Raw genomic sequence first — 12,388 nt, 5'->3', positions numbered from 1 at the left:
ATGTACACATCAGTAAATGAACAGGGGTGTCCACATACTTCAGTCCATTTTTCCTGAAGTCATGACACTTACAATGGCAAGTGAGTTTCCTTTTTTGTGGATTGCTTACTCGTGGTTCTTGAGCGTTGATTTGGAAAATATACAAAGCTATTAGAGTTTTAGTATTTGCAAATATGAGAGGTGGGTGAGAGAGATTTTTGTTTTGAATGTGATGTCTAATGTAGAGAAACTGTGTGTGTGTGTGTGTGTGTGTGTGTGTGTGTCTCTCGCAAAAAGTGTAATTCAGAACAGGAAACTGACTTCAAAGCATACAACATGCTTGTAGACTTAGTGAAGAGAGTTTCAGATTTAATGCTGTCAAAAAATGGATAATGAACCAATCACTCAGTCAATCACCAATTTAAAGATGTCAAATTCTGTATCAGATATTTTTGTTTTTATTCAGATTCATTTGCAGAGGTTTCTGAGCACTCCCAGCTTGGACCCTCTGCAGACTGAAAGTCTATTTACTGTGACATTTGTTGCTTTAAACTTGTCTCCTTTCCATTCTTTCCGTCAGAAATGTTAAAGCCACCCTGAAGCGGTTTGCCTTCACACTCTTCTCCCTCTGAAAATGCCCTGACTGCTAAATGTACAGCAGTCTTTGCATACAGCATGTGTCAAGTAGCCACCGGCATCGGGGCGGTTGATCTTAGTAAACAGAGAAAATTACCTTGAATGATGGAGCATTGAAGCGCTTTGTAATCATAACCTTCGGCTACCTGTAGCCTACATTTGCTTCAGTGCTCTGCAGAAACAATCCAAGCCGAAGGATTTCATTAAGGGGATCGGGAAGTGGAATAACATGCATATTCCTGCAGATTCCTGTCATTTAAATACCTTGTGACACAAATGATGTTTCTTATTTTAATCATTTAAATTCAATCTTGGGGGTTAGAAAATGATAGTCCTTGATGCACATGCTCCCCCTGTGTTAAACCTTTAAACACACGATGATGGTGTTTGTGAAGCTGAATGTTTGTTAGTTCCTGAAAAGCTGCCAGTTTGGAGATATGAGCTTTTCGCTCAGCAATGACTGTATAGGATTTTACATGGTTTTAAATTAATACCCAAGTAGAGTTCTCTTCCGGCTGTGCAGAGCTTCTCTGAAAATGGGCCATTCAAAAAATGATTGTCTTAATTCAAAGGAGGAGAATCCCCTTTTCTGGATCAGTTTCTTTGTTGCAATAATTCAGTTTGAATGCATATTATACCGATAATGATGTTGACTTTGTTCCCAGAGAGAAGGCTCCCTACAGTGATTAGTTCTCAGACTAGAGGATACTGTCTTGCTCAAATGCTGTTGAGCACATACTGCAGCTACCACTGAGGACATTAAGATGATCTGTATTTTGTTTTTCTGGGATATTGGAGAGCTCTTGCAAACTATTGGAGTGGTTCTTGGAGTGGTTCTTATTTCACACCTACTACATTTAAAGGAATAGTTCAGCAATTCAGAATCAGAATCAGAATCAGAATCAGAATCTGCTTTATTCGCCAGGTATGAGGACACATACGAGGACATTTTTCTTTGGAGCATCATTACTCACACTGTGCTTACACATACAAAACAACCAAACAAAATACACACACTAATATATACACAATATATACATGCTATAAACAGAAACAACAGAGAGGCATGAGTGGAATGAAGAGTTCAATAAAATTATTTAAATGTGGAGCACAGTGCAAAGGATACTGGGATAAATAGTATTATGTTAGGGGAAATTTGTAGTCACTTTCTTGCGATCCCTACCACTCTTGTTTCCATTTGTACACTAGAAGCTGGAGCCAGCAGCTGGTTAGCTTAGCCTAGCATAAAGACTGGAAACAAAGGAAACAAAATATCCCTTTGAATTGATTAAACAAGTGAGATATAACAGCTTTAGACAGAGCCAGGCAAGCTGTCTCGACATGTTTCCAGTGTTTGTGCTATGCTAAGCTAATTAGCTGCTGGCCATAGGTTCCTATTTACCATAGAGGCATGAGAGTCCTCTTGTCTGACTCTCTGCAAGAAAGTGCATGTGTGTACTTTCGTAAATGTACAGGAAAAAACGTTTCATTATTTCTCACCAGGATTTGGTTGTGGGACGGCGCATTGAGTGGGACGTGGACCCATGATTTCAGTATTTCCAGCTGCAGAGCTCCTACTGACCTTTGACCTCCTTTAAAAGAAGGTATGCCTAAAAATACACTATCTCTTCAGATGTTGAAAAGCATAAATCCATCACTGCTATCTCAGTACAACAACAAGCAATACGCTTATTCCTGCTTTTTCATGACACACAATGGCACTTTTTAATCAGTTACCATTTTTTTCTTACTAAACCCTGAAGGCTTAGTAACTTATGACTTTATTTATGGTTAATAAATTATTGACATTATTAAGAACAACTTTTGGATGCCAGGTTATGTATTTCCTCGTGCAGCCCTACACTGGTTTCAGGTCGTGATTCATCAGGTGACCCCTCCAATAAACCTCTGCCCTTTCGGTCAGGGCATCTGGACCAACATGCATTTATTAATAACTATTTATTGACAATTCCAACTGCAGACATGATGATTTATTGTTGTATATATATTAAGTCCTTATCAGACTTAGTAGCAACATTAGCTGCAAAAATACAGGACAAAGTCGGCCAATCTGTTCATCACTTTGGTCCTACGTGTAGAATCTCAACAATTCTTGGATGGATTGTCGTGATATTTAATACAGATATTCATGTTCCCCCGACGATGGATCAAATGACTTTGGTGATCCTCGGACTTTTCCTCTAGCGCCTACATAAGGTTAACATTTGATGTTTTAGTGAAATATCCCAACAACTTTTGGATGGATTGTCATGGAATTTGGTACAGAGATTGATCAGGATGAGTTGAAATAACTTTCGTGAATCCTGTCCTTTTCCTTTTCATGTAAAGCCAACATCAGGTCAAACTTTGAATTTGTTCACACTTTGATACATGATTAATTGCTATCTATTGACGTTCCAATTACCCTAAGCTTTACTTTGTGTTAAGCGCTAATTATCAAATGTCAGCATGCTATATAAATCTGCTACCTGCTGAAGACCGGCATGTTAGCATTGCCATTTTGTGCATGTTAGCTCAAAGCACATCTTCACAGAGCTGCTGGCATGGCTGCTCTTATTGCAGATTACTTTTGCTGGTGGTTTATTGTAAAGTAAGAAACTCGTAAACCTTTAGCAATGGTGTTATTAACATGAGTAGATGTAGAATGCATGGTTCAATATCCTCATAGCTTGTTTGCGTTTAACAGAAGTCTTCTATGTTTTGCTGTTTATTAGAAAGTGAGGAAACCATGACTTCTTCCCAGCAAGATTCTTGGCAACTCAAAAGTTGCTCTTATTAATGGTTTACAGCTGATCTTGTGGTGTCTGAACAGCATTGCTGGATGATGTGTATGATAAGGAAAGCCGCTTGACACTGTTTCCTGATCATAAAATTTATTATAGCGAAGATTCAGCGTCAATTCACAAGCTCTGCAGAAGCTTGGAGAGTGTCTCCGCCAGATGTACACACTGCCTTTAAATATCTTAGAAGCACTTTATATCAGACATGTTTAGGTCACATGCCAAGTCACATACAGGTTTGCTACATGGCCATAGTAAAGGTCACATTTTTGGATTACGTTACATGCTTGGAAACATCTTTATCCACTCATTACTTTTTCACATTAACATTCCTTTCAAAGTTTACTCAAGTGGAAACCATTAACCCTTTGTGCAGAACTTGGTTAAAGTCACAGGTCATTAGATGCTACACATTTCCCGCCTTTTAGACCAATTAGGTCTCGAAAAAGAAAAAAGAAAAAAATCATACCTTTTTGAATTACAAAAAGATAACACTTTCCCCAACACATGCTTCTTGCAGTACATAAAATTTAACAAAGTCATTAGATACTACAACCTATAAAGCAGTGCGTGTTTTACGAGGAGGTGGGAGCTACAGTAATGTGAACCAGCTCTACTCCTCAGCCTCAGTGCAGAGTGTGCCGCCTGCAGACTCTCATCTGATTACCGTGTGTGTTCCGGGGAAACCTGAAGTTGGCACGGTAATAAGCATTGTAAGGCGGTCTGCCGGAGCTCAGTCCGTGGGAGGGGTCTGCCAAACCTTTCCCTCTAATTGACCAGGGAGCAGAAGCAGCCGGGGACGCGAGCAGCCACAGACGGGGAGAGAGGTACTCAGCCAACCGCGTTTTGCTGCTAAATAACCGATTAATGAATCCCAGAGGTGGAGTTAGATTCATTAGTCCTGTCGCATGGTTACTAAGTGTTTTGCAGCAGCGATTTGAGAGCTTGCAAAAGCCAGAACAGGCGAAACAGAAAGTGTTACCGAGCAGCGGAAATTGCGTTATGGCAGTGTAGGCTAGATTGTCATGGCAATTAATTTAAGACTGTTTTGGATGTACTTTTTAAATGCTTGCGATACACCTAGAAAAAGGATTGGTGTGGATTCTGTGCAATCACTTCAGGCACAGATCTAAAAGTAGCTTGCAGCGATAAAGCTTGCAAAATTTATTTCAGGTAGTTTAAAAAAAAAAAAACGCATGGGCTTGACAAGACAGGAAAGACAGCCGCATGCTCTAATGGCTGATCTCGAACTGTTTTACTTTGATCACTCCGATTGGAGAGACACCTCTCTGGTTTTGAACAACCAAAGTGTTAACGAGGGGAATTCCCTTCAGCCCGGCGGGGGAGACGCTTCAGCACCATGGACAGAGACCCGGACAGCTGCGGGGCCGGAGGAGGACACTGAAACATCTTTCGCCTGCAAACACCAAGGTGATGCTCAAGATGATGATGATGACGATGATGATGTCCAGCTGATAGGGACAAGTCCACAAACCTGCAGACTGAGTCAGAGCTCCTCAAGTGAACTGTACGAGGAGGAGGACATCCAAGAACTTTACTTGCTGTCCGACGACGACCTGTCGTCTGACGGCTCGGGGAAGACTGTGGATTACGGCTTCATCATCGCCGTGACATGCCTGGTGACAGGCATCTCTTTGGTCGCCATATCCTACACGGTCCCCAGGGACGTCCGGGTGGACCCGGACAGCGTGTCCGCCCGGGAGATGGAGCGGCTGGAGAGGGAGAAAGCCAGGGTGGGGGCCCATCTGGACCGGTGTGTCATAGCGGGACTGTGCCTGCTCACCCTCGGGGGCGTGCTGCTCTCCACCCTGCTCATGATTTCCATGTGGAAGGGGGAAATGATGAGGAGGAAAGCCTTTGCTTATTCCAAACACGCAGCAAAGTTGTACGGCTCGATCAATTTGAGAGCAGGCTCCAGCCCGACTCGAGAGTCCTGCTCACATTTGTCAGTGGCTGATGAGGATTTAGAAGTGCTGAGCTGAATTTATGGACAGGACAAGCGGAAAAGACTCAGACAAGTGCTTAAGAAATCCTTCGAGTACTGTCATTTGGTTTAATGCCAATTTGTTTCTAACAGCTGAGAAAACGTTTCTGGTTGATATGGACACTTTTTTTAAAAGTCTGTCTTAATACAATACTCACATGCCCTTATGTACACAGAGAGAAGTTTTTGTTTGCTGTAATTGTTCCTTTTGTCCCTAGTGGCCCTGAACAGATCCAGTCCTAATGTAATTCCACTTCGTCTGAAGCTAACATGTGGGTTTAGAAGTTGAATTTGCAGGAGTTCAGACCAAAAACAGACTTGTTATAAATCTTCATCGTTGATGAGGGGGATTTGCTTCAGGTACCAGTAACACAATAAAAACTACAATCCAGGAAGTCCAGACTGGGTAACAGATCCAAGAAGGGGAAGGCTTATCAGATACCAAAACCCTGCAGAGAAGTTAGTAATACTCTGAGACAGGATTATACAACTCTGGAAAGTTATCAGAGTGATTATTATTTTATCTTTTGTTGAGTCGTTCCGAGGTCACACTTGAAAGTTCACGTGTTCTTTTCATGCAGGGCTAACATTGGTCTGAATGCAGCCTTTGTCTAGTGGGTCTTTTTCTTTTAGTCTTTTTAGTAGACTGTAAACAAAAATGTAAAGACTGTAATTTAAAAAGATACCAACTTGATTTCACTAACTCAGACTACAAAAGCCTAGTACCTTTAGATACCCTTTGAAATATGTTATTTACACAGAAAGATGACTGTGGATGTTGTCCCCAATCACAAACATTGGAATAGACCTCCTCACAGTCAGCGTGGACAAGAGAAACTATTACAACCAATAACTCTTTGTAGTACACATTAGTACATAATTAATATATTTCATATAAGATTTGAATCTATTCATTAAGTATCACCCATACAGGATAGTGAGATGTACACAATTGTAAGTTTACGTTTTTTTAGAGGTAAAACATGATACGTGTTTTTCTGAAATATAGTTTTTGTTTCCATTGGTTGGTGATGGTTTATGATGATCTGTGACACACCTTTTTGTTTACCATTGCATCACGGATTTAATGATGCTGCTGTTTTGGTGTGTTTGTGTCAACATGCCAGTGCAGACTTTTATGTTTAAAGTCCTGTCTGTAGCCGCAAGGGGAATCAAACCTGAACCAGGAGCAATGTCATTCCCACTGCCTTCATTTCCCTCCTTTGTCAGAAACAGCACTTCACTCAATTGCTACTAACAAAGCTGTGCAGATGTAGTTTACAAAAAACAACACTTGCATGGATCCGTGTTGAATTCCAAAGAAATCCTGTAAATATAATTGAGACATGCTGAAGAGATGCTTGTGTTTGCTTGTTGAAACACAAATAGTAATACCACAGGAGGTGTAATTAGATTTTGTGGTTGAGTACTGATGTTGGGGAAGCTCAGTTTACGCCAAATACACTTGGGGGGTTTGACTGCAGATGTTCAAAAGCATACAGAGAGACAGAGAGAGAATCAACAAACCCCTGGGGGAAAGCTCTCCTGGTAATTGGTGTTATACTTAATTGTGTGTGGGAGGACTGAAAATCAGTGAAAAAAAGAGAACATTTTAGCAGTTGCCTTCATAAAACTCTATTAACTTGCTTATCAAAAACCAAACCGTTTCCGCTGCGAAACAGGAGTAAAATGTTACATTGCATTCGAGGGGAAGGAAGTAAATAGATTGCGTGCTCTGAGAGAAGATGCTGTGAATGAACAATTGTGTCTTGTTCTTGTGGTGTGCAGAATGCTGTGCTGTGCAGCCTCTGTAATTAGAAGTGCTTAAGGCCCGCAGGATCACATTATCCTCCACACCACCTTCGCTCACTCTCGCCTCGTTAATGTAATTAAATAGTCAGAATCATCTGACCCCTAATGAAATATGAAATTGATATCCAATGCTAATCTGTCCTTGTTTACTGTCAAGAAAGAGGTTTACATGAACATCACAGGTGTCAGGTGTTTTCCTCTGCTTGTATAAAAGGAAAATTTATGTTGTGCTTAAGTGTTGAGAATCATCCAAATCTCTCTTCAATCTGACTCATCTGCTTCAGTTGGTGATTCCTTCCGTCTGCCAGATTGAAGTTTTTTGACAGTCATCAGAGAGACTAGCTGAAAGCTTTTTGCATTAAGTATGTGGGATTGAAGAGGAGTGGTACAGCATAGTAAAAGCGAGAGAGTGACTTACATGAAAGTCAGCCTTGTAACTCAAAATCAACTTTCAATGCACTCTGGAGGCTACCGTCTGTGGGGATACCAGTCTTCCTAGCTCTTGTGGTGCATTCAGGTACTCCTCAAATGGTCCCATTTCCTGATGTTGGAAGTTGTTCTGTAATGTAGAAACAACATGGACACTTCAAAGAGGATGTGTTGTATTTTATTGCTCAGAGCTGCACCAGTACAATCCCGCACACCACTAAATTATGGCTTTACCTGACTTGTTATTAGGGTTCATGCTAATAAATAACTTTTTGACTAATCTAGGTCACCGTCATCTGAACGGCTACAACCTCAGCGAAAAAACCTATCGATTATGAGCATTAGTTCAACTTTTTTAGTTTAGCATCAACCCAACATTTACTTTGTTGGCCATGTTTCTGTGTAAGATGACGTCACCTCAGTTAGTCAAACCAATTTTTCAGATTATTCAGATACCACGTGAATGCAGCATTGTTCCGATTTCTCCCAGTTCATGTAAATTCAAAAATCAATCTAGAGAGCAAATCTTACTCTTCCTTTCTAATAGATTGACAACACACAACACTTGACATTGACAACTTGAGGAGTTATATAGTTGGGGATTTGTCTGTAACCATGGTGGAAATGTTTAATTCTGTTTGCCTTTGCCTGTGTTAATGGGAATTGGAAATTGGAAGTCAAAACAATGGCCCTGGAAATAAAACCTTTTATAAATTAGCTTTAAGGTCTTGCTGAGACTGTTTTGTCAGCTACTGTTTCCAAGTTCAAGATTCAACTTTTTTTCTAATTGAAATGACAAACAAGGCCAAAATGAGAACAAACCTTATTTCTAAAACTCAGCTAATCTGGTTTGTTGCACCAGCTTTTCATAAATCCATCACTAAATGTGTGTGTAAAGTCTCTTCTAACTAACCCCCTAACCCTAATCCAACAGCTGTTATCAGATTCCAATTTTTTTGTCAAATTCAAAGCACAAATACAGACCTTGTCTTATGTGAAACAACCATCCTGGGTCTGACTTTGACAGATAACAGTGTGTCCATGCCAGGCCTCATCACTTGTGGTTGATTGAGAAGAAAAAGGTGAGGTGAGCTTGAGATGGCTTTCATTACATTATTACTGATCTTAAGGGGCTGGGACACAGCAGCAGCTGTAATTGAAGTCTGTTTTTGTTCTGCAAGGGGACTCTCCCAGGCACAAAATCAAACCTGTAATAAAAAACAACACACACACACACGCACACACACCCACACCCACATACATACACATACACACTGCCAAAACAATGAACAGAATTCCACGCACACAAGCACACCGTAAATCGCTCAGGCTTTTGCAGAAAATGTGCTGCTCTGGCAAAAACCCATGCTGACAGATGGACAGACACACACACACACACACACACACACACACACACACACACACACACACACACACACACACACACACACACAAACACAAACACAAACACACACGCGCGCCTCCCCCCCACTCCTCTTCCGTGAATGGAGTCAGTCAAAGTAATCATTCAGCGCAGCTGGCAGCAGGAAATGGAATTGGATTGCTGAAGGGGTCACTCAGGGTCAAGAGCTTGGGTGTGGTTGTGGACACCGGGGACCAGGAAGAAGAAAAGCCTTTGCGGCAGTGCTTGCCGTCAGCGTCTGGCAGCCACTTATCATCCGCCGTCATAAGTCATCACACTGAGCAAGATAGAGCTGCAGTGCAAAGAAAACGTCCATCACATCATCTTGCATACTTTGTTCTGCTGGCTTTTTAAATCAGGAGTAAGATCATGCCTCCGGGTCTGAAATGCCCCTCTTGAACTATTGCCTTAAGTTAATGACTTTAGTCAATAATGTTTCTTGTTACTCTGATTGTTGCATAGCAACGGCAGGCAGTCTCAGTCACAGCTCAGAGAGACAAGAGACTGCCGAGCAGAGCTTCAGCTAGATGGGGAAAGAAGGAGGGGAAGTAGAGGAACAAGATGGAAATAAAATCACCATACACATCATTTGTACGCTTTATTCACTCAGCTCAGAGGTTTTAAACGCCCAAATCCTGAACAAACTGACGTCCCCCTTTCAAGCTGTCCTTCAGTTTTCCGAGCTGAAAGCCGTTGAGGCTGATATACCTGTAGGGTATAACTAACTTAACTTGGCAGTTTGGGTGGGGAAGAAAAGTCAACTACCTGGAGGTATTCATTGATCACTTTCAGTGTAAAAGCTGAATCTTTGTTGAACTTGCTGCAAGCCCTTAACTTAATTTACCCCTGAGACTGAGAGGAGATGTGAACTGTCCTGTACAGGTGCAGGAATCTTACTCCAGACTCCCATTTATCACCTGCTAGTATCATCCTTTCCTTTGTGGTGATCAAGTGAACAACTTGCTGTAGTTGAGCTGCACCTACATACCCATGAGCCATTTTATTTTTTTGCTCTTGCGATCGTTGTCCTGGAAGAAATGCAGAAGGGACACCATAACCATAGAAACGGGGTCAGCCTGTTGCCACGGTAGCTCAGTGTAAGGGAGTTTAAGATGCTCTTCTTTTGATTTGCCACTCTGTAATGGCAGCTGTGGCAGTGTGTGGAATCCGACACATTCCTTCTGATTATATGCAGTTAAAAAGAGGCTTCCTGAACTACACGCCTCATTTGAGCAGGCGTGTCAGGTGCTGTCACCATTTGCCTCCTGTCGAACATCTTCAAAAATGTAAGAAAAGACAGGAAATACTTCCTCTGCGAACCTGCACTCTGTTTAGATCAAACATAAAGCCGGAGTGTGGATTGCTGAATAGATGACTTACAGTTGCATTTCACTGTAGCACAGCATTTTCTGCCATAGGTAATTTTTTATTTATATATATATATATATATATATATATATATATATATATACAGACATACTCGACCTGGGTCAGCACTCTTTAAAAGGAGAAAACTGCACAGAGTCACTCACCTTCTTATCCTTCATTTTCATTGTACTCTGATGTGCATTTCGTATTTTGTTGGCTTGGTTGTGGGTGTTGCTGGGGTAGAAATAAAGTCGGATCTTGTGTTAACATTGTTTTGGTGGTTGTTTGCGTTAAAAATAACTAAATGAACAATAATAACAAAAAAGGAAATGAAGCCAACAACAGCTGTCAGAATCATTTGTCATTTAGAGCTCTGTCTGTAGTTTGAAACTTGATCTCGCAGGAAAGCTTTAGCTATGTCCAATCAGCCAAGGATTTCTTTACTTAATGAAATAAAGGAAAACATTCTTTAGACTTTTTGTGATCAAGATCTTAAAAAAAGAATCTCAAAACAAAGGAGAATGTCTTTAGGTCCCCCACAGTACATAGTCACACCAATGATGCATCCTCCCTAGTCTCGCTGTGCCAGACCCTCCTCCACAGAGCTGCGGAGGAGGGTCAGGCTACTCCACACAGCATTCTGGGATCGGAGAAAATCATGCTCTGGTTTATTGGCATTTCTCTAAAGGGGCACTATGCAGTTTTGGCAATTACTTTGCTGTTTTCTTGCTTTATGCTCGCAGGTTTCTCTATAGAGCTCCCCGTACAGCTTCAGAATAGATACATGGCGGCTCCTATGTTTACTTGTGTCTGGCTCCTCGCTTGGTCAGTCTGCGTTTCCTCTTTCTCTGTTCCTCCAACAATGCTTTCCCATCTTTTTGCTTCTCAGGGTATGACTGGCTCAGCCATGACTATAGTGTGAAAAACTCCATTGCTACCTTTTCAGCGTACACAGTGATTCAGAAAAAACTGGCAGTAAGATGTTGTCAAAATTGTCTTAAGATGCACTCGCTGGCTTGTTCTGCTTTCACCTACATCCCAGGGTAAGTTTAAGGGTTAGGGACTAGGCAAGGTATATATAAATATTTAAGATATTCTTTGGTTTTGAGTCTTCCTTTGCAGACAATTTTCTCAGTTGTCAAGGAGATGGATCAGTAAGTTAATGTGACTTAATTATGGAACCTGGTGACAACTTGATGGAAACAGATTTATTTCCATGACAACCGAGCAAAATCTTGTCCACTGAGGAAAAACTGTTGCTATGGTCAAGAATGAACTTTCACACTAAAAGATGATTTTATAAAGGCCATCCAATTATTCCTGCAAAGCATATACTGTACAGTATATCTAAATAGGCAAACTGTGACTAATTTGCAAGGTGATGGCATGTTTTAATATTTAAATTGCATATTTTTAAGAGCAGAGTCATAAATAGCTCACAAGCATAAAATGTCCTTAGACCCTTAGTGTTACTGCTGGCATGGATGAATTGTGTGGAGAAATTAGATTTGATTTATTTGGAGCTCCATTAACTGGGGCCATTGCCACAGCTATTCTTCCTGGAGTCCAACCAAAACTTGTGCAGCTATACATTGCCATGCATTATTAGATTAAAAAATCCAACCAAACAAAACAACACTCAATACATCACTGAAAGTAAAACATCCAAAATAATAACAAGACTTAACAACATTCAACACAACACAACACAGGACCTAATTCACAAAATGTATAGATGAGATTATGATATTGTTCACTGATAAAATGGCCAAGCAAATGCAAACATAAAACCCGCAATGATGCATGTACTGAGTAGCCAATACAGAGTGCTGCTCAGCTAGCAGATGTTCTTTAAAAGTCCCATGGTGCTCTTTGGATGCTTTTATATACGTAGACCTTAGTGGTCCCCTAATATCAATTCGGGGGGGGGGGGGG

At 41.0% G+C, this 12,388-nt stretch overlaps 1 protein-coding gene across 1 annotated transcript; it reads left to right on the top strand.

Annotated features, from left to right (window-relative positions):
- The first annotated feature begins 4,067 nt into the window (after positions 1 to 4,067).
- Positions 4,068 to 7,979, top strand: LOC117957235 (transmembrane protein 74). Its single transcript, XM_034892833.1, has one exon. It carries the CDS (start codon positions 4,613 to 4,615, stop codon positions 5,417 to 5,419), a length of 807 nt encoding a protein of 268 aa, XP_034748724.1. The 5' UTR covers positions 4,068 to 4,612; the 3' UTR covers positions 5,420 to 7,979.
- Positions 7,980 to 12,388: the final 4,409 nt, after the last annotated feature.

The sequence above is a fragment of the Etheostoma cragini genome, chromosome 14 (assembly GCF_013103735.1).
Source record: "Etheostoma cragini isolate CJK2018 chromosome 14, CSU_Ecrag_1.0, whole genome shotgun sequence".
Classification (NCBI taxonomy): Eukaryota; Metazoa; Chordata; class Actinopteri; order Perciformes; family Percidae; genus Etheostoma; species Etheostoma cragini.
Note: the sequence above shows the minus strand (reverse complement) of the source record. Positions and strands in the feature narration are given on the sequence as shown.

Excerpts from the sequence above, each read along its gene's own strand:
- LOC117957235 (XM_034892833.1), top strand. The coding sequence starts at position 4,613 with ATGGGCTTGACAAGACAGGAAAGACAGCCGCATGCTCTAATGGCTGAT.